The sequence below is a fragment of the Hyaena hyaena genome, unplaced genomic scaffold, assembly GCF_003009895.1.
Source record: "Hyaena hyaena isolate Hyena2069 unplaced genomic scaffold, ASM300989v1 scaffold_252, whole genome shotgun sequence".
In the NCBI taxonomy this organism is placed as follows: Eukaryota; Metazoa; Chordata; class Mammalia; order Carnivora; family Hyaenidae; genus Hyaena; species Hyaena hyaena.
Window position 1 is genome coordinate 346,023 of NW_024080884.1, and position 22,715 is coordinate 368,737.

The 22,715-nt window shown below is 51.3% G+C and overlaps 1 protein-coding gene across 1 annotated transcript; it reads right to left on the reverse strand.

The window, feature by feature from the left end:
* Positions 1 to 525: 525 nt before the first annotated feature.
* Positions 526 to 21,761, reverse strand: SLC43A3 (solute carrier family 43 member 3). Its single transcript, XM_039245022.1, has 13 exons — positions 21,701 to 21,761; positions 20,715 to 21,069; positions 20,356 to 20,485; positions 13,793 to 13,839; positions 12,037 to 12,113; positions 11,728 to 11,820; positions 9,771 to 9,910; positions 8,416 to 8,510; positions 6,896 to 7,087; positions 6,544 to 6,663; positions 2,566 to 2,752; positions 1,817 to 1,940; positions 526 to 778 (listed from the first exon to the last, which is right to left on the reverse strand). The coding sequence occupies exons 2-13, from the start codon at positions 20,890 to 20,892 to the stop codon at positions 677 to 679; spliced, it is 1,485 nt and encodes a 494-aa protein (XP_039100953.1). The 5' UTR covers positions 20,893 to 21,069; positions 21,701 to 21,761; the 3' UTR covers positions 526 to 676.
* Between the last annotated feature and the right edge of the window lie 954 nt (positions 21,762 to 22,715).

Sequence of the window (22,715 nt, forward strand, 5' to 3'; positions counted from 1 at the left end):
AATTGGAATTTTTTTCTATTGAGTTGTATAAGTTTTTATATATTTTGGATATTAACATCTTATCAAACAGATGATTTACAAGTATTTCTCCAATTCTGCAGGCTGTCATTTCATATTATTGATGGTTTCCTTGCTGTATAGAAGTTTTTAGTTTGATGTAGTCCCACCTGTTTATTTTTACTTACTTATTTAGCAGTTGATTTCTTTTTTTAAATTTAATTTAATTAATTAATTTATTTGTTTTTTCTTACAAATAGTTTATTGTCAAGTTGGTTTCCACATAACACCCAGTGCTCATCCCCACAAGTGCCCTCCCCCATGCCCATCTCCCCCCTCCCCCCCACTCCCATCAGTCCTCAGTTTGTTCTCAGCATTCAAGAGTCTCTCATGGTTTGCCTCTCTCCCTCTCCCCCACTATTCCCCTCCTTCTTCTCCCCCATGGTCCTCAGTTAAGTTCCTCCTAATCTTCCTATACATGCAAACATATGATATTTGTGTTACGCTTAGTGAAATAAGCCAGGCAGAGAAGGACAAATGTCTTTTCTTTTTTTAAAGAAAAAGGAATGGCTAGTTAATACTAGTAGCCTGGCAGGCAGAGTGTTCCTGGACACGGGGTCCTCCACAGCGGGGAAAGATTAGCAAAGCGTCCTCGGGCCAAAAAGCAAGAGCTTCAGAGCTAGGCCGTTGCAGGGGACTTCCGTTCCCGCCGGCACTCCCAGTATACCACGAAGGGGTGCACGAACGTCAAGAGAGTGGCCAGCACCAGCATCACGTTCACCTGGTGGGGAGAGGGGGGGGAGTGAGGTCCAGAACTCCAAGTGGCAGTCGCTACCCACAAAGGTGCAGCCTTGACTTCCTCCTGAGACGCTACGGTGCCCTGGGGGAAAGCCTGCTTTTTCACTCTGCCTGGTGGAGCAGAATTGGGGAGGAATATTGTGCCCATTTCACAGATGAAGAAACAGAGGCCTTGAGAGCCCTCAATGACCTGCATAAGGTCACACGGGAAGCTGGGGGGACAGGGGCTCAAACACACATCTTCTGAATACGGTCAGACTCGCCTGACTTCACAATCAAGGAATTCTCCTCAGTTCTGAGGTTCAGTCCCTTTTTTTTTCTCTCCCAATGACCGACTTGAGCTTCTGTTCTACACTTTGCTAATCTTTTTTAAATGAGGCTAACAGAACTGTGCGGTGGTCAGAATACGAAATTCAGAGTCAAAAGACTTCTGCTCCTTCACTATGTGCTTCTGAATACATAAGTCGCACACCCCAAATTCCTGAACCTTTGTCTTCAATCTGCAGAGAGGTGGAGCTCCATAGCAGCTTGCAGGGCTGGGCCTATGAAAACTCCCTGGGATGGGGACAGAGGGGTGAGGGTACAGAGAATAACCATGGAAACCAACGTGTATTGTAGTCCCAGGGCCGAGGCCGGGGTCAGCCTGCACTCGCCACAAGCAGGAGGTGTCTTTAAAGTCTTAGGGGTTCATCTGAAATGTTGTAAGCATTTCACATTCTCTTCCAGAACATGTCTATTTGTTTCCACACACAGAAAGACTATTTTCTCCCCAGATCTCTAGTAATTCGGACTCTCTTGGAAGCCCCACCAGGTTAGTCTTGTGGTTTCCAGAACCCCTGCCTTATGGGTACCCCAGTTTGAGAAATAAGACCAAGGATGCAGCCATGTGCAGAAATCGTCCTGCAGGAATCATCTCAGCCAGATTTGGGGTGCGCCGTGCTGGCGCCCCGCGGAGGCACCCCAGTCTGGATGTCCTTGCCGGTCTAAGGCCGGAGGCCACACCCCTCCCTGCAGTACTCACGTAGAACGGGTCATTCTTGAGGGTGCCTTTGATGAAGGTGAAGATGGGGAACTGGAGCAGAGACACAATGGCCGACAAGGCCATCACCAGCCCAAAGAGTTTCCCAAAGTGCTCCGAAGGGAAACTGGGGAGAGACATAAACAGGGATCCGGTGAGCTCCAAGGAGGGGCGTGGCCGCGGTGGGCAAGTGTCAGCCACTTCTCCCAAGTCCCCCTGGCCCTAGGCCTGGCTTCACTCACCCCCACCCACACAGAGCTTCCCCCCTCACCTTTGCTCAAACACAGAACAGAGAGGGTACGGTGCAGGGCCCTGGGGAAACAGCAGGGACCCAGACACAGGCTGTGCCCACAGGGCTCTCAGGGAAAAGACAGGCACATGAACAGGTCAGTATTCGCTGGATGATGCGCGCACTCTCAGAGGAAGCAGAACAGCGTTTCAAGGGCACAAGGAAGGAGGACTCTCTAACTCTGGGACAGTTGAACCGGAAGTGGGCCTTGGAGGGGGGACAGGAGTTCACCAGGTAGATAAGAGAGGCAGAGAGGAGAGCTGGTGTGAAGGCTCAAGTTTGTGAATGTTCTATCCCTCCCACCAGCTGCTACCTCTACCCGACCCTCTACGCCTTTCCCAGACCCTGCCCCCCTCATGGACCAGGCCCTGGTCCATCCTCACCTCCTGACCTCTTTACCTCCAGCACATGACCCTTCGTGCCCATGTGTCCCCCGTGGTGTTACCCACTTGAGCCCACTTACGCGAGGGTGAGGAAGGCAGCATTGCCCCCATAGAGGAAGGAGCGGCTGATCACTTGCAGGATGAAAGTGACATACTGGAGGGGCAGGATGGGGACCGAGGCACAGAGGGCGAAGCCCAGGCACAACAGAGACGTCAGAGCCAGAGAAGGCACCGCCGAGCGGAGGGCCGCTGTCATGGCAGAGGACCCTGGTCCAAAGGAAAAAGAGGCTGCATGGAGGCGAGCACAGTGGAGGATGGGGAAGGGACACCAAGATGCGAGAAGAAGAGGAACCACCGTCATCCCCCCCTCCCCCAACCATCCAGGCAGAAACCTCTTCCTCCCACATGCTCGTCTCCAATCCATCCCCCTGGTCCGTGGTCACCACCAACGCCCGCCTGGATTGTGACAGTGGCCTCCTACCAGGGGCCACATGCTCTGGTCCCTCCAAGCCAAAGCCAAATGTTCCATGTAGCTCTCAGGGGATGGCAACATCAATGCCACAGCCACGGGACAGACCACAGCAGCTGAAGGGGCCAGGGGAGGCCGTGCTCCAGAGCACCGTCTGGAGGGAGAGAGCTGTGGGTCACCGCGTGCAGCGTGTGCCTTCATCCGAGAGAGGGCAAGGCAAAATACACATGTGTGTGCGCGCTACAGTATTCTGTGATCATCTGCAACTACAGAATACAATTCAGAGAATGCAGACTATATATGTGTGTGTATATATATATATATATATATAAATGCAGAAGATTTTATATTTTTATATATATTTTTAATATATATAAATAATAAATAAATATATAAAAATAATACAGAATTTTTTATATATATAAATATAAAATCTTCTGCATTTTCTTTAAAAAGCCATAAAAATAATTACCTAAAGAAAGAGGGAATGAATGGAGGTACAGGGAATGGAAAGGGAAATGAAACGTCTTCGAATATATTGTATTTCACAGTTGGGAAAAATTTAACTATTTGCTATTAAACAACTAAAAATAAAAATTAGGCGTGACCGGGTGGCTCCTTTGGTTAAGCATCCGACTCTTGATTTCAGCTCAGGTCATGATCTCACAGTCAGTGAGTTCAAGACCCATGTCAGGCTCTGTGTTGATAGTGCAGAGCCTGCTTGGGATTCTCCCTCTCTCTCTGCCCCTTCCCTGCCTGTATCTTTCTCTCTCTCAAAATAAGTCAACTTAAAAAAAATTTAAATTAAATTAAAAGAATAGGAAGAAAACAAAGCAATCCCAAAAAGTCAGAAACCAATCCCCAAAACTCAGAAACCAAAAAACATACAGAGATGGTGACTCTTAAAACACCGTCATTTGACTGCACATCTCATTGGGATATAACTTAAGGATAAGCAAGGGAGGAAGGAAGGAAGGGCAACAGTACTCAGCAATCGTATGGTTATTAATAGTGTTGATATTGTGAAGCCAGGCATTATGTATAAAATATATTTTTAAAATACTATACATGTGCATATGTATACAGTGGAGAGCATAGAGTTTACGTGTATACAGTGTACGTATATAGCATTGTGAGGAACTACAGTTTTCAGAAAAGAGACATAGATATAAAATCAAGAAAGTAAACTTTGTTTTGGGTTTTTTTTTAAATGTTTATTTATTTTGAGAGAGAGAGAGAGCACGTAAGCATGTAAGGGGAGGAGAATCCCAAGCAGGCTCTGCACTGTCAGCACAGAGCCAGATATGGGGCTCGATCTAATGAACGGCGAGATCATGACCCAAACTGAAATCAAGAGTCATATACTTAACCGACGGAGCCGCCCCAGCACTCCAAGAAAGAAAACTTTGGATTAAACTATGTTACATCTCTCCAATGCCTAAAAGCACAGACAACCAGGAGAATTGGAAGTCCTAGTGTCCAGACTGCCATCTTTAAATACCATTTCCCACTTCAAGGGACCCAGGACTACTTGGGGAAAAGGCTGTTTGAGGTCTGGGGCAGGAAACATACCCCGTGATGGGGATCTGAACATTTCACTGTGTTCGGAAATAGGACACTCCCTAAACCTACTGGCACTGTGTGAAAGGACACAAACTCTGAACTGGTAAAGTTCCCAATGACCAAAGATGGACTGATTTGAGCATCAAGAAGAATCGTGATTGACATGGATGGAAACATGTCAAGTATATTTAAACTGTTTGTTTTTTTATTGTTTATTGGTTTTTGGGAGAGAAAGAGACAGCGTGTGAGCAGGGGAGGGTCAGGGAGAGAGGGAGGCAGAGAATCCCAAGCAGGCTCTGCACTGTCAGCACAGAGACCGACACGGGCCTTGGACTCATGAACCGTGAGATCATGACCTGAGCCAAAATCGGACGCTTAACTGACTGAGCCACCCAGGTGTCCCAATCAAATATATTTGAAATGAGACTTTGAAAGGGAAATGACATTAAGATGTAAAGTAATGAATGAAATAAAGGAGAAGCGACAAGTCATCACCTCTGGAGGTTGCTAGGGTACCAAGTCATTATTCTGAAACTGGTAAACAGAGGAAAAGCCAAGCACTTATTTCAGGGTGCAAAGCCACCAATGAGGGAAAGCTTTTCTTCCTGGAGGAGCTCTAGCAAGTAAATGCAGAAGGAAAGACAGAAATAGAAAAATCTCCATTTTGCAATCCTAATAAAATAATGGAGCCCAGCAGTGATGACCAGTAGCTACTAAAATCATTAGCCGGGCGGCTGATGGGAAACTCGGTAATGCGTGCATCAGACTGGCGATGTCTGGACCCACCGATCAATCCTAACATCGTAAGAACAGGGACAGCCAGGACCAGGGGCTGATAAGAACCAGAGAAAGCCCACAGCTCCACCTCCAAGCCATGCTCGCCAAAAAAAATATTAAACTGCATCTCTTCGAGCCTCCAATCTGCCTGTTTATAGGAAATACACAATCAAAAAAACATCTTTCAGTGATACCAAAGGATGCCAAATCCAATCTGGGGGACATCTGACAGAGCAAATGACCCAGTTTCTTCAACAAATAAACAAAGAGAAGAAACAAAAGGTGGGGGGAGGGGAGGGGACATAATGTAAAATGACACATAAGGCACATCAACCAAATACACGGGGCAGACCCCGTGTGCATCTTAATTCGAACAAACCAACTGTAAAAAAATTTTTTTTTTAGTTTTAAAAGGCATATTTGAGATAATGTGGGAAATTTGAACAGGGCTGCATGTTAGATGGTGTTAAGAAATTATTGGAGTGTTTTCTTAGATGACAATGATAATACGGCGATGTTGAAATAAAAAGGGCCTTATTTGTTAGAGAGCCAAACTGAAGTATTTACAGATGAGATGATCTGATGCCTGAGATCTCAAAATGCTCTGGCAGGGGCAGGACGTACAGGGCCGGGGAAGGGGGTACCTCAGTGGCCCCCTACTCCTCTGGTCTCATTTGAGGGTTGCATCCATGCTCCGTGGCATGGCACCGCCTGTTGCCTCTCTCCCTTCAGCACCTTCTCTGCACCCCCGGGCAGACTGAAATCCCCTCTGGGATTCCTCAGCTCCCCCACTGTTTTGCTAGCTCCTTCACCAACCTGACCCCAGTATATTCCAGGGCTACTCTCCCAGGGCCCTCCTCCTCATCCCCTCACTTCATGCTCATCCTTTGGGACTCAGCTCGGAAGCCACTTCCTCCAGGAAGTCTTCCTGATGTCATCCCCCTCCTCACCCAGCATAGGCTTTATGCCCTTGCATCCCTATCGCACCCCGGGAGCTGACTTCATGGATGGTAATGCCTGATCACCCACCCCCCTCCATTCTCTAGATGGAGAACAGGCTTGGGAACAAGGGCACCCCTGTCTCGTCCACTGTGGAATCTGGAACTGCAGCTGGCATGTAATTCACACTTGGTGGCTAGCGGATGGATGGACGTGGATGGACACAAGAAGAAAAGGATTAAGAACAAAAGACAAGGCGGCTTTGGCCGTGCATGAAGATTCCTCATCTTCCTGGCTCTCCAGGCCTCACCTGTGCTTTTCGCTTCCTTCTGGTACTTCTGCTTGAGCCGGTCCATGAGCAGCCCATTCCAGGGGGCACACAGCACTCCGAAGAACTGAGTGATGGCGAAGGCGTTTGTGTAGGTGCTGACTGCAGAGGGCGGACAGGGGGTGGCCAGTAAGAAACTTCCAGGACTGCCTTACCGGAGAGGACTGACCCACCTGCCTTTGCCCTGCCCGTCCCTCCTCCCCACACCCCTGCTCAGACCTTCCTGCGGACCACAGAGCCCCACTGAGCTCAGTACCCCGCACCTCAAGGTTCCAAGTCCCCCTCCGGGCTGCGCAGATGGGCCGCCCCTCCCCCCCAGAGCCCAGCCACATACCTAGTTCCCTGTCACCCTTGGCCAGGCTGGTGAGCAGAGAGTTGAGGGTGCCGATGAAGAGGTAGTGCCACAGCTGAATCACAGACAGCCACAGCAGGTGGCAGGCGAAGCGCTGAGACAGAGCATAGCTCCAGAAAGAGCGGGTCTCCGGCTGCTTCCCTGGTCCTAGCGCCTCTGATGGGGAGGAAGGATCTGGGGCATAAATTAGAAGAAGGTAGGGGAGCGGGATGGGAAGGAGTGTAGGGGCCTCATGGGGCAGCCCAAGCAGTGAGCTCACCTTCTCTTGCCTCCCAGGCTGCATCTGGAATGTTCTCTGAGCTGCCAGCAAGCAGCACATCCCCACCCCTACACCTCTGTTATCCCGGCCCCCCCATCGTGAATGACCCACCCACGTCCCCCTCTGTCTGAGGAAACCCCATCATCTTTCGCAGCTTGGATTCAATGACATTTCCTGCACCAACGCTCTCAGCCAGGACAGGGGCGAGAAAGACAAGGAGAAGATGCTATTCGTTGGAGATGAGGTGAGGGTAAATGGCAGCCAGCTGCTGTCTCAGCCGCTCCCCGGGTCCCTTCCCTTGCTTTCAGTGCCAGGATCCTGAGTCTATTCTGGAAATCTTCCCCTGCCCGAGTCCCCGTGCTCGAGGCTCCAGGCGGGGCTGTAAACGAGGTGTCCTATTCCTCACTCAGGGCTGACCCATTCGATCGCTCTCCCTGGTGAGGCCGATGGGCTATGATTTTAGTCTGGGGTCCCCAGAAGCACCCTGGCTCTCCTCTGAGCCTGGCAAGTTCATGGTCCTCTTAATTTTGTGAACTTTCCCACAATCCTGTTCTTGCTCCCACCTCGCCAGCAGTGGTTTGGGATGTTTGTAACCAAAGCCCCAAAACAGCGGAAGGAAGGGAGGCAGCAAAGGGATGAGAGAGGGCGACCGAGGGGGGCAGGTGGGACATCTACATGCAACAGGGCAAAAACAGGCAGACTCGGGGACTGAGGGGTGGAAGGCAAATGCCCTGGGGGTTGGGGACGATGTCTAATGAGATTAAAAGAGAAAAGAGGGGCAGAAAGAGAAAACACAGAAGTCTGGGCCCCTCCATGGACCTGCTGTAAAAGGGAGGTGGGGTGGGGAAGACCCCACACATCCTCTTCTGGAGGGACCTTTTATTTTTAAAAACAATTTCAATGTTTATTTTTTAGAGAGAAAGAGAAAAAGAGAGAATATTAACTGGGGAAGGGCAGAGAGAAAGACACATAGAATCTGAAGACGGCTCTGGGCTCTGAGCTGTCAGCACAGAGCCCAACATGGGGCTCGAACTCAGGAACCGTGAGATCATGACCCGAGCCAATGTCAGGCACTTAGCCAACTGTGGCACCCAGGTGCCTGGGATGGACCTTTGTGATTCTGAGTCCCCCGGGGCGGGGAGGGGTGGGAGGGGACAGAACAGCTAGAATGGGGGGCAGGAGGCAGAGCACCAAGTCGGCTGCTGGGTTCTGAAGGGGAAGCATCTAAACCAATGGGACTCACCTTCCTTTGCTGGAAGGAACTCCTTGGACTGCAGCTCCAGCTTTCCGGACTCCGCCGTCTTCTCTTCCTCTCTGGTGTCATTCCCAGAGCACAGCCTATGGACACAGAAGCCCCCAGCCCAACCCAAGGACTGAGAGCTAGGCCTGAGATTCAGGCTGCGGGGGCCCCCAAATTTCACTGCACAAGCCACAGCCCCGACCAGTCACCTCCAAAAGTCTGGGCACAGGAGCCAGGCTTCCATATATTTTTTTACATGCTTATTGTTTATTTATTTTTGAGAGAGAGGGTGAGCAGGGCAGGGGCAGAGAGGGAGGGAGACAAAGGACCCGAAGCCAGCTCCCCGCTGACAGCAGAGCCCAACAAGGCGCTGGAACTCAGGAACTGTGTGATCATGACCTGAGCTGAAATCAAGTCGGATGCTAAACCCACTGAGCCACCCAGGCGCCCCAGGCTTCCATATTTTTTAAAGCTCTCCAGTGATTCTATTACACAGCAAAGCTTGGAAACCACTGGAAGTGTGAGCAAAGTGGGCGGGGCCGGGGTTCAAATCCCAGTTCTGCCTCCTCCCAGCTGTGGAAACACCGCTCAGACTTAGCCCTTCTGAGCCTCATTTTTCTCATTTGGAAAACGGAGATAAGGATATTTATCAGGGAGGATCATCACACAATGACACCAGAGGGCACGTGGGGTGTGGCAAAGAGTAAGTGAGCACCAGTGAATGTCCCCCCTCCCCATTACCCGTGGTGCTGACTGCAAAAATGGCACATTTCCGTGCCTGCTCTGTTCTCTGACCTTGGCAATGGGACTTTGCAGCACTGTTTCTGCAGCCCCTGTATCAGGGCTGGCCTTGCAAGCTGCTTCCGCCAAGGGAATGCAACAGAAGTGATGTTGGGCCAATTCTAAGGAACCTTGTGCACGTCTGCACTGTTTCTTGGAAACAGTTTCCTGCACTGTTTCCTGGAACTAGCCTGATGGAGGATGAGGGCCCTGGGACCCAGACATCTTTGTCACCCTGAATGACTGACAGACAAACCCCATGTGAGGGAGGCCATCTTCCCTAGCCAGCCTCCAGCTAGCCCACCGGATGATCAGAGGCATAAGCGAGCCTGTTGACACCATCCAGGTCCATCTCTGATCAGCAGAACTAGCCAGCTACCCACAGACTTATGAAAAATAAGAAACACTTAATGTTATTGAGTTTTGCAGTAGTTTGTTACACAGCAGTAGCTAGCTGATACACCCCCAGTGCAGTCCTCCTGTCCTGTGACAGGAGGTCATGTCTGTCCCACCCCTGGCTTCCTACCACAGGTCAGGTGAAAGGTTCTGGCCCACAGTCACCAGATCACAGTCCTTACCCGTAGCTGTAGTTCGAGGGCAGTGGGTAGGGGATATGCCCTCGGGGCATCAGGAGGAAAGTACGCCCAACATGCCAGGCACTGAAGACGGAAAGGAAGATGAAGGAGGCCTTGAGGCTGACACCCTGTTCATGAAGGAGCTGCAGAAGTAGGAGGGAAAAGTCAGCATAACCCCCATATCCGTGGAATATTATTCACAGCATCCAAAAGGTCAAAGCAAACCATTAGCAGAGAAGTGGGTAAATGAGATGCGGCACGTACACACAACGGGACATCATTCAGCCTTAAAAAGGAGGGAACTGGGGCGCCTGGGTGGCTCTGTCGGTGAAGTGTCCAGCTTCGGCTCAGGTCAAGGTGGTAAATTTTATGTTATGTGTGTTTTACCAAATGAAAAAAAGGTAAGAAGCATGGGCTGGAAGGCCAGCCTGTAACCGCTCTTGCATTCCAGCCTGGACACTGATCAAAGACGCCTGACCCACGCACAGGCTCGCCCAGCAGGGGAGCCATCGTGTGTCGCCCATCCCCACCGCCTTGTCAAGTCTCCTAATGTGGCTTCTCAGACACCTGCCAGCCTCCTGCTTTTTAATTTTTATTTAATAGCAGCCAAGTCCTTTTTCTCAGACACAACTTTACACAAAAATTCAACTTATGAAACACATGGTCATCCTCCCCCTCATTCTCCTCGGTGACCAACGTAATATCAAAGGAACCCCTCAGTGTTCCTCAACACCCAGTTTGAAAACCGTTGATGTAGCCCAGTGTCCACCCTTTACAGGGGGTGAAAGTGAGGTCCAGAGAGGTGTGATGACCTGGTCTGGGTCAGAGTAGGCGGCAGCAAGACCAGATTAAAGGAAGAACTCAGCCCCTGCTCTCTCTCTTTCCTGTCAACTCTAAGGAGGGAAGACAGAACGGGAGGCACACCCAGGGGAAGAAGGGAGAAGCAGGAAGTGACTCTTGTGCCAGGGGTAGAGACGGTAGAGTAAGTGCCCCTGGGGACCAGTCTCCGGGTGACCCTCCAAGCCAAGGCACTCCAAGACTAAGCTAGTCTCATGTCTGGTAGTGACTCCCAGAGACCCTCTTCTCCTCCCCCAGGGCCCATGGGCTGTGCCAGCTGCCTCTGGCTGACACAAAGCCTGGAGGGAAGGCCCAGGTTAGGCATCTTCGGGTGTCAAGGACCCACACTCTTTCATTCCTTCCACCCAGTCATCCTTAGTGCCCTCCAGCTGGTTGCCTCCTAATCACAGCATGGCTGCCACAATGCCAGCAATCGTTCCTGCCATCGCAACATTCAATGAGAAAAAGTGGGAAGAGGGCTCAAGGAGAAAGGCTTTCTGTCTGCTCTGCTCTCACCTTCCATCAGGGAGGGGAAATATCCCCTAAACACTTCCAGGAGATACACCCTTCACCTCATTAATAAGGACTGGATAATATGATCACCTTTACCCATCACTAGCAGGGGGGAAAGGGATTGTCACAATTGGCTTAGAGCAATGAGGATTCGTCCTCTGGGCTGGACGCATCACCGCCCAGACAGAATTGTTAGTAATGAAGACAGTGGAATGGCTGTTGGGTGAACCACTGAGAACAGCCCATCCCCCGATCCCCAAAATCATCCTGTAGGAGAGCTGGAGAGGCCTCTGCATCTTCCACTAATGCTCCCACCTTCTTGTCCAAACTAGAAGCTCAGAGGTACAAACACCCGACTCCAAAGGGCTCCCAGCCCCTGCCTAACACCAGCCCAGGCACATCACAGCTTCTCTCCAAAACTCCTCCGTAGGTATAAAGAGCTTAATCATTACCACGTGAGGCTCTAGAAGCAGACACGTCTGGGCTCAAGTTCAAGTGTCACGTTTACTGGCTGCAGGAGGGTCGAAGGAAAGAAATCATGCAAAGCTCACAAGACAAGTGTCTGGCACATATCAGTGTTCAATCAATGCTGCTAATGGGTGTTTTTTACCTTAATGATAAGGAAGACTGCCGAGGAAGAGTCAAATGCTCCATTGTAGAGGGTAATAATGGTTGAGCGGTGTTTACCGAATAGGTTCCCCACCTAGAGAATATGCGAATCACTTATTCATCGTGAAATGGTATTTCCTGTGCACCCAGCATGCACCAGGCCCTTATTATACCAAGACCCACCTCCATCCCACGAGCCGCTGCCCCCGCTTGAGCCAACCCCACTGGAGGTAGCCGATGCAGAAAAGGGCTTCTCCCTCCCTCTACCAGCCCCTCCCGCCCACCAGGTGCCTGGGATTAGGGCTCACACCTGCAGGTTGGTGATCAGAAACAGGATTCCTCCGACCGTGAGCATGGGCATGGCCAGAAAGAGCAGGAAGGCCGAGTCTGCAATGATCAAAAACAGAGGTGGGGGTGGTGTCACAGTGCAAGGCTGGCTCCCACCTGCTCCAAATTCCCAACCATCCTGGGGCCAGGGCCCCAATTCTGGCCAGCTGTCTAGCCTCCTTGGAGAATCTTAAGGTAGTGGTCAGGGCCCCCCGAATGTCCCCACAGAGGGACCTTGTGGAGGTCTCCGGAGCCCCCTGTTCCTCACAGAAGGTGGCCCTCAGTCTGTAGCTGCCCTGCACATCCATGGGCAGAGGCAAGACTTCAAAGTGAAGCCACTGTTCCCTCCCCTCATTAAGGCCACAGCAGCCCTTCTATTTATGCTTGACACTCTGCTGGGGAGAGAAGCCTGGATTCGGCCCTCAAGACCAGCCTCTAATTTACTGCGTGACTTTGAGCTGGATTCCCAATCTGTGACTCGGTCACTGTATCTGTTAAATGGGAATAACTGTCCTCAGTCTTCCTATCTCATGGAGTGCTGTGAAGTCCGAGCAAGAAATGGCCTTGCATTGTGTTTCCCAGGTTCATTAAACTTGGAGCACTTCCTGTATGCCAGGCATGGTGCTTGGCCGGCACAACCCAGAGACCAGGAGAGAGCATTCCCCCTACAAGTCTTTGCAAGGCATCTCTCTCCAGCCTCAGTCTTCTCCTCTACATAATGAGAGACGAGGAGAATGAACTCGATGGAAATTCCCAGGCCTTGGGAATTTCCTATGTTCATAGACCAGTACAATTTGAAACGAAAACTTGACTACAAGATGGCTGTTGACTTTTGCCCTACTAAGTAAGAATATTTTCAAAAAAAACATCCTTCATGGTTTTGGGGTTTTTTAAATATTTTATTGTCAAATTGGTTTCCATATAACACCCAGTGCTCATCCCCACAAGTGTCCTCCTCCATGCCCATCACCCATTTTCCCCTCTCTCCCACCCCCATCAACACTCAGTTTGTTCTCAGTATTTAAGAGTCTCTTATGGTTTACCTCCATCCCTCTCCTTAACTATTTTCCCCCTTCCTCTCCCCTATAGTCCTCTGTTAAGTTTCTCTTGTTCCACATATGAGTGAAAACATATGGTATCTGTCCTTCTCTGCCTGACTTATTTCGCTCAGCATAACACCCTCGAGTTCCATCCACGTTGCTACAAATGGCCAGATTCCATTCTTTCTCATTGCCATGTAGTATTCCATTGTATACATAAACCACATCTTCTAGATCCATTTGTCAGTTGATGGACATTTGGGCTCTTTCCATGATTTGGCTGTTGTTGAAAGTGCTGCTATGAACATTGGGGTACATGTACCTCCTATGCATCAGCACTCCTGTATCCCTTGGGGAAATTCCTTACAGTGCTATTGCTGGATCATAGGGGAGTTCTGTTGTTAAACTATCATTTTGTTTTTAAAAAGAGAACATGTTAACACAGATGAGACAAAGGAAGGAATCGTTCAAATAAATGCTTCTCTTGGAAGCAGTCCCTCCATTGTCCTTATTTATTTTTGCATTTCTCAGCAGCCCAAACCGGTTTCATAGACCTGCAATCACTCCTTCAAAGATTCTTTCAAGCTCAAAGTCTGTGGATCTCAACAACTGTGGGGGTCAGTGTTTTCTGCCCATCACCATCCCATCTACCAGGTGCCCCTGAGCTTGTGTCCCTCCCACCCCTCTGAGAACACTCACCTGCAGAGATGAAGGCTATGGTGAGGGTGGCACTGGTATAGAGAAATCTGAAATATACAATGGGAGGTGGAAAATGCTGTAAAGAAAAAGGCAGAGGAGATAGAACCAAGGTCCTCCCACTTGGGGTCCCCACAGCCAATCCCCTGGAGAAGTGCCTGGTCTACAAAGCAAAACTTTGAGTTCTAATTCCTCCTTGCTGTGTGATCTTGGGTAAGGCACTGCCCTTCTCTGTGCCTCTGGAGCCTTTTCTATATAAGGAAATGATGGGGCTATTCTAGAAGTTCTAGGGCACTGTGATTTCAGGAGCACAATCCCAAGGTTATGGGGATCTCTTAGCAGTCTGGGGGTCTTGCAAGACATGCGGTAATAGAAGCCGTGCCTCAGTCTGATGTTCTGACTTACAATAGGAAATATACATTTCCTAATATGCATTCGGTCCTTATCCCCAGTGCTCTCACAGGGTTCCTAAAACACCTGTAAGCTCTTTAGTGGTAAGAATGAGAAGAGCATCGGGGCGCCTGGGTGGCTTAGTCGGTTAAGCGTCCCACTTTCGCTTAGGTCATGATCTCGCAGTTCGTGGTTCGAGCCCCGCGTTGGGCTCTGTGCTGACTGCCAGCTCAGAGCCTGGAGCCTGTTTCAGTCTGTGACTCCCTCTCTCTCTGACCCTCCCCTGCTCACGCTGTCTCTCTCTCCTAGAAATAAATTAAAAAAAAAAAAAAGGAATGAGAAGAGCATCTTTGTTCTAATCAGGTGACTCTGGGTGGGCTCCTGGGTGGCTCCTGGTGAGGGGCTGGTCCCCAGAAAGACCACGCCAGAATTAGAAGCTTGAAACTCTTAACCCTGCCCCCCCCCCACTTCTGCAAAAAGTGGAAAGAAGCTGGAAATGATTAATAATTGATCAAGCCTCCATGAGAACTGATGGGCTGGTAGATACAACCACATGCTGAGGGGATGTCACACCCTCGACGGTACCAGAACGAAAGTTCCCGTGCTAAGGACTATCCCAGACCTCACCCTACATATCTATTCATCTGCCTCTTTATCTGTATCCTTTATCATGTCCTTCAATAAACCGGTAAACATAAGTAAGTGTTTCCTTGAGTTCTGTGAGCTCCTCTAGAAAATAATCCAGTCCAAGAGAAAGGAAATCCTAGGAACCTCTAATTTGTAGCCAAGCCAGACCAACGTTGTGGGTGACCTGGGGACCTACCACCTGTGATCGGCATCTGAAGTTGGAAGGCAGTCTCATGGGACCCAGCCCTTAACCCAGAGGACCTGAGGCTCCAGGCTGATGGTGTCAGAATTGAGTTACATTGTAGGACACCAAGCTGGTGTCACAGAATTGCATGGTTTGGGGAAACCCCCCACACACGTGGGATGTGTGACCGGATGTGTCAGAAAGGTAGCCTTCTGTTGAAAGTCAAGGGGGAATGCAGGAGGAGATGTGTAGGATCTTCCCATACAGTTGGTGTCAGTGAAGTGAGAGTTGCTAGAATGGCCCAGGCTCAAGGAAACACATGCTCCCAGGAAGAGAAAAGGATGAAGAGGCCCTGCTCCTGGGTGGCTCTCCAGTGGCTCTGCAGTGACTGTGGTGAGGAGCAGTGGCTGCAGTGTAATCAGTCACTGAAGGGAAAAGTTACCAACCGAATTCAGAAATGCATCCAACTCCTAGGGCGCGGGTTCACCAAAGTGCAAAGTCATAAGCAAAAGCTGAAAGGTATAAGCTCTTGGTTACGGAGATCCGTAATAGCAAAGACGAAATTAAAAGAGAGCGCTGGGTCAGATATTCATGCTAGACTAAGGTCAGATTCGGGGCAGTCTGAGCCTCAGCCATTAGCCTCGAAGTCACGCCCTAGGGAAAAATTAGAAAGTTCCTCTAAGGCCTCTTGGTCCCCAAGAAGGCAGTCCGTGTGGGAGGAGGGTAAAACCACAAACCTGGATGGTGGGGGGGAGGGGAGGCACCATGCAAAGAAGCTGCCATATTTTGTGGATGGGTAGCCTTAGCTTCCCAGAGACCCTTTACTGAAATGGGTGGGGTCACTGCCTCACTTGGGGGCTGGGTCTTGGGTTTTGAGTGCTGCAGAGTAGAAGGACATGGTCTGGGTGGATGAAGGACCCAGGAGCCTGCTCTGGAACAGTCCACACACATAGGAGTTTATACCTGAGGCCACAGCCAGCCTGGTGGACTGGACAGGAGCTACTGTAAGGTCATGTCCCCCTATAAATGGAACATTCCAGATAGAGCAGCAGATACCCTTTGTGTGCAAGACATGTGGGAGTGGCTTAATGGTGACCAGGTCTCAGAGGTAAATGCTGTGGTGAAGGGGGCCCCTTTCACATGGGAACCGCATAAAAACCTATGGCAAGCAAAAGGGCAAAAAAAAAAAACAACCAGTTTGGGAAGGCTTAGTGAGTGTGCGGGCTCAGCTCCCTCTCCTGGGCCTTATAGATGCTAATAAATATATTAGGTCAATTAACAGAAGAATGGGGAAAGGTGGAGGGAAGGATCAAGAGATTGGTCTTAAAAGAGTAGAAATTTTTTTAACAGTTATTAAGAAATAAGGTGAGGAAAGCAAATACTGATCAGGGTGGAACAGAGAGGAAACAGAGGAGAGTCGCGAGTTTATCGCTGGTGGGTGAAAATCTTCAGAGGGTTATGGAGATGTACAATAAAGGAAATGGACATTTGATAAGGTTAACAAAAAAGGTGTTAATACAACACTGCCTCAGGCTGGGAGGGGAGCCAAAGGGACCCCTGCTGACCCCCAGCATTGAAGTACCTGCGCACAAGTCCATTCTCTTTGTCCCCATTTACAGAAATGTTAAAAGCCGGAAGACAGGGGCGCGGGGTGGCTCAGTCGGTTAAGTGTCCGACTTCGGCTCAGGTCATGATCTCAGGGTTCGTGGGTTCCAGCCGTGCGCCGGGCTCTGTGCTGACACCTCAGAGCCTGGAGCCTGCTTCAGATTCTGTCTCCCTCTCTCCCTGCCCTTTCTGTGTTCCCTCTCTTTCTCAAAAACAAACATTAAGGGGCATACAAATGTTATGAAAGTTGGACTGTTTAAACAAGCTTTCTGTAAAGAAGTTGTGTCTCCCTCCCCTGAGGTTTTATGAGAACGGATGCGCGGCCTTGATGGGAATCCTTCCCCTACCTGATGTGGGAAAGAAGTTGTCGACAAAGTCCTAAGGAGGCTCCAGGCAGGAAGAGAAGGGTTGATGGAAGGAAGGGTAAACGTTTATAGGAGACCCAGCACGTCTGAACAGGCTTTGGGAGAAGTGCTTGCGTCTCCTTTCCCTGAAGTGTCTATGGGGGGGCCGCTGTGGGTGCCCAGGCAGCGCCCATCTAGCACCATTGACCAGGAGGCGTGTGCATCCGCCCTTCATGGTAACAGGGCACGTTAAATGGGAGCCAGTGAGACCCCTTGAGCCCAGATGATGTGGAACAGAAGGCGGAACACTGTTAGAAGACAAATTCTCTGTCCATGACCCTCTGGGGAGCCTAAACTGGGGCTCGTGGCAAACGTCTGCGGTCACTTCCCAGCGACAATGACTGGGATCTCTGACGAGAGAATTTCCGTTTAAGGGGCACTATTATCTCACTACCAGACATTAACTGAATCCACACAGATAACTGAAGTACATCAAATGATCTTAAAACAGGAAATGCCCACAATGTCTAGCATGATGTCGGAGAAATGCTTTAATGGGGATGGCAAGGCCCAGAAGAATTCTATACTAAAAATAGCAACGGTTAAACAGGATTGTGCTGCCTGGGGAAAGCAAGGAGGAGACATGGCGAACAGGGAGGCTCTTTTCCCGTAAAAGAGGCTCTGAAACCGTGTGAGGAGCAGGTGGATTCTACTGTCCCTTGGACGGCGCCCCATAAAGAACCCTTGATTAACCAACAAAGAGCGACCTGGCTGCATTCCAAGATGAATGGACAACATCCTAACTGGAAGGCCCCCACTCTGACCCAAAAAGGTAAAAACAGATCAGCTCAGGGGGCTGAATGAACTGCGTGCTCCTGTCCTCGCAGAGAGGAAAGAAATCTACGATGGAAAAGGCCCCTACGATCGGGTTCCTGGTGACCCAATGACCTGACCGTATGGTCATGTAGGAGGGCGCTGGAAACCTGGCCATCCGGGACCCAGCTCTGTGGAAATCACTATGGCATTTGAGGGGTGCACTCAGATAAGAGAACAGGCTTTATGTGAAGGGACTGTCTCTCTTTTACCCGACTGTGTCGGGGGGCGGGGGGGGGGGGGACTCTGTGTCCCAGTGGGGAACGTTCCCCCTAGCTAGCACTGTGGCTAGGGGAATTTTTCTCTCCCCCATGAAGTGGTCACAGGACCAGGGCTGACACTACAAGCGCTAGAAGCAGGGATGATTCCTAAGCAAGAAACTGTGTTAGAATTCCTAAGGGCCTGGTGGGGCAGGCGTGCTGTCCCTCTACCTGCCAAAATTGGGACTAACAGCATGTACCACCATATTGCCCGGTGGGAAAGACAGCCCGCGGGTGCTATGCCTGTGCAAATTTGCGCTGTCTGAAAGGGCAGATGGGCTGAGGGGGAGGCACTTGCTGAATGGGTGTTTCTGCCTGGAATCCAGATGAGCACAGTGGCCAAACCACCCTTCGAAAGGTGGAAGTGTTACGGTACTGATAGAGAAAGGGAACGGGGGTAAGGGGATGAATAAGCCAGCTCTGTGACGAGGGAAACCCAGTATTACAGGAACACTTCGAAAGAGGCTCAGAGCAGCAGAGCCTATTGCCTAAGCTCAATGATACCAGACGCCTGAAGGGTAAAGGTATATAATGTTCAGACCATGCCTGCTTCTGGAACCTGACGGGATCAAACGAAAGCCTGTAGATGTAAGTGGCCCTGGGAGACATTTTCAGTTGCTATGATGAGGGACTGGATAGCTATCCATGACTGAATGTGTTTCTGATAACGTGCTGCTATCTTTTGAACGTTATGGTTGTTTCTGCCACAAGGGATCCACCTTCAAAGACGAGGAGTGTACAGTGACATTGTGGTTTACTATAAGAAATCCACATTTGGGCTCTGTCCTGGAATCCCTGACACGGGGCTCCTAAAACCCTCGTAAACTCCATACTAAGAGCACTAGGAGCATTTCTTCTTCCACGGGGGCGGCTCCGGTAGGCTCCCACACAGCTCCTACATGGGCACCGGTCACCAGGAAGACAAAACCACGACTGGAAGTTTGGGAGCTTTCAGGCTCCCCCAACCCTACTTCTCTAGAGAAGGGGTGGGACTGGAAACAGTTAATAATTGATCAAGCCTCCACGAAGAAACCTCCATAAAATCCCAATAGGATGGAGCTCAGAGAGCTTCCAAACCCGTACCTTTCATCTGTATCCTTTATCCGATCCTTTAATAAACTGATAAAACATGTTTCCCTGAGTTCCATGAGCTGTTCTGGCAAATAATCCAGTCCAACAGGGAGAAGGTCATGGGAATCTCCGATGGGCGGACAAAAGCTGGGGGTAACCTGAGGGACCTACTCCTTGCAACCGGCATGTGAGATGGGGGACAGGCTTGTAGGACCCAGCCCTGAACCCCCAGGCCATGCTGTCTGCTCCAGGTGGACAGTGTCAGAGCTGACTGAAATGGCAGAACACCCAGCTGACGTCACAGAATTGCTTGTTGTGTGGAAACACCCCACATGTTTGGTGACCAGACATGTCAGAAGTAAAGTGTTCTATATGAAAGTAAAAGAGAAATGCAGGAAGGTCAGAGTTTTCACCTCCGAAGGCCAGAGAGAAGGGAGGGATCAAAAGAAAGGGTAGGAGGGAGACAGGGAGCCACAGACCAAGACAGACTGAGATAAAGGGATCATACAGCCAAAGGCTTAAAGGGCAGGAACTGGCTTATCAGGTGACCCTCCAGGCCCTCTGTCTGTTGGCTCATTCCCCAAGCATATGTCAGCAGGTACCTGCTCTGGGTCCTCTCAAGGCCTCAGCAGGTACTTGTCACTGAAGCTGGCCAGCTGCAGTGCCATCCTGTGTAAGTGAGGTGAGGTCCCTCACCTTCCGTGAAACCCCCACTGTCTCCCCTCCAATCAGGGGGTCGGGGAATCCCACCACTGGGGATACCCAGGAGACCTTACTAACTAAGTATCTGGGGAATGGCAGGGGGGAGATGGTCAGGAAGATGACAAGCCTGGAGAACATGGATGTGAGGCCTTGTAGGACATATAGACAAGCCCCCCTGGGGTGAAGGCAGAATGACAATTTTAGGTTCTGTTATTTTAACCCAGGCACCAGGCCAGCCCTCACCGGAAGTGGGCCTGGGCTCCTGCTCCGTTTCAATACACTCACGAGGAACAGAGGAAGAACAGGGCAGGGGAAAGAGAAGTAGGGGTGCATGGAAGAGGGTGGATCCACACAGAGTCCCCGTCCTGGGCTATTTCTGACTGCTGCCAGGACGGGGCCGGGCAGAACTGCCCAGTCGCCTGGCTGGGCCTCCCCGCAAGTGAGGCTGATTTCCTCTTGCCTGTCCTGATTTCCTCTTTCTTCTGCCCAGGCCGGGCCTTCAGCACTTACATGGCTATGAGGCGAGCCACGGTGGTCTTGAACCTGTCAAAGATGTAGCCAGCAGGGAAGGTCATGAAGTTGTTCATGAAGGAAGCCAAGGTGAAGATGAGTGAGAACCTCTCATCCTGTGCTTTGCAGTCTGGAGGAGAGAAAGGGGAGATCTCAGGGAACTGAAGCGTGACAGCCCCTAATTACCCCTCGGGGGCTGGTACTTCCCTCCTAGGTCAAGGTCAGGGGGTTGGTGGGGAGGCTGACACTCCTTTCTGCTCAGCACAGAAAGGCTGGCAGTGTGGGCAGAGGATGGGGTCCCTCATACCCCTTCCTACCGCCTGGGAACCAGACTCTACCTCCCTAGAGACGTCCCTTACCAGTTGTGAAGTTGCCCGTGGGACCGGCATCCCGTTCACACAGCTTGTCAAAGTAATGCTCTGCTTTGAAGACATACACCAGTGACGTCCAGCCGAAGAGGACGCCCGCGAAGCCCAGGCATTCCAGCAGCCCTGTCAGCAGGGTGGCCACTCGAAGACACAGACCCTGGCCCGGCATGGCCTCAGCTGAAGCCGATCCCCGAGTTTCAGTGGGGGCCTCCCGCGCTGACCACAGAAGTCTCAAGGGCTAGCCTTCCAGCACCTGGAAAATTCCTCTGGCACACGTTTCTGTCCCAGTAGGCTCTGGTTCTAGCTGGGGCCTGGGCAAAACACGCAGTGGGCAATTCTCCGGATCCTGTAAAATAAGGCAGAGGCTGCTTGGCTCTGGGGGGGCCTCCTGGGAAAGTAGATGTGGCCCAAGGGTTCTGGGAGGGGTGGGGGGAGGCCAGCTGTTAGCAACAGCTGCAAAAAGCCTCTCTACCCCACGCTGGCAGGGAGGGAAGAAGCAGGAACTGAGCCCAGTTTTGGAGACGGTCCACAGAAATAGTAACGGCGGCAATCCTGGGGGGCGGGGGGCGGGGGTGACACTTCATATACGTCCTCACAAAGTCTCAAAACAACCTGGCAAAGTTAGCGTTTTGTTTTCTTCAGTTTACTGACAAGGGAATAATGGGTCCAGGGGGTGTTGTCAACATGTCCCAGGTCACACGGTCTAATTAGTCACAACACAAGCCAGTCTAAAGCCCAAAATATCGCGCTCGGGCAGGACCTTCCCTGACCCGGGTTAGGGCCCCTTCCGCCTCTCCGCGTGTCACCCTCTGCCGCCTGTCACCCTCTTGTCACCCTCTGCCCCCGGGGGACCCGAGCCTCACGCGCACCCGCACCCCCACCCGCATCCCCCCTCCCCCCCCCAGGCTCCCCGCGAAGGCGCCGCAGGGGTCCTTGGCCTCCGGCCGCCCCTCCCCCCCAGGGCCCCAGCGCCCTACCTGGCAGGCCACCTCTCTGGAACTCCCCAGCCACCCTTCGCGCCCTTCGCCTTTGGATTCGGATTCGCGCCTCTCGCCGCCCCTGCAGCCCCGCCCTCGCCACCCCCCTCCAGTCCGGAAGGGCCCTGACAGCGGGGGCGGTGTCTGGGGAGATCCACACCCCCCACCCCACTCTCTATCACTTCCTTACTCTCTTGCTCACAGTGTCGCCTGCGCGCTTTTTGGCCCTTGGATCTTCTCTCCGTTATCTCTCTCCAGCCCCAGGGTGTGCGTTTTCGTCTCTCCGGATACCCGTTCAGCCCTCTGGCCCCCGCGCCTGTCCGCCCTCCTCTAACCAGGTTAGTTTCAAAACTGTCGCAGACACCAGGCGCACGTGGAGGGGACAGCCAGCCACCTGCAGACACGTGGACGCGCACGTACCCCCTATTCCCGGGGCTTCAGCTCCACCACTTGGGTGGGCACGGAACACATTTTTGCCCTTTTGCGCCCCCCGCCCCGCCCAGCTCAAACCTCTGTCCTTATCCCAGGCTCCCAGGGCTGCCGGCAAATCGCCAGCACAGACTCAGAGAGCCAAGGACCTGTACTGGACAGTTTGCCGGAGCCCATCCCCCACCACCCCCCATCCCCCACTCCCATGGGGGGTCCTTGCCTTTTCACCCCCAAGGACCCCTTTGATTACTCCCTGCCTCACCCCCAGCCCCCGTTCTGAAAGATTTTACTCGCCAGACTGGGTTGATTAAGTATTCATTCATTGCTCCATTTTTTATTAATCAAAGACCTATATAATTGCCCACTGGAGCTTGTGAGCAGCATGAGAAAGGCAGCTGAACCAGCTGTGGGGCTATCATTCCAGGCCAGAGCAGTGAGCTGACAGCTTCCTTGGCCTGCGTGGCCATTTCCCCCATTCAAAGCTGTATTTGGGGGAGAGCGTCTTGGGTATTCCATGCAGTCTGCAGACCCCCACACCCAGCCTTCTGGATTCCCCCTGAGGCCAGGGACCCAAGCTATTCCAAGC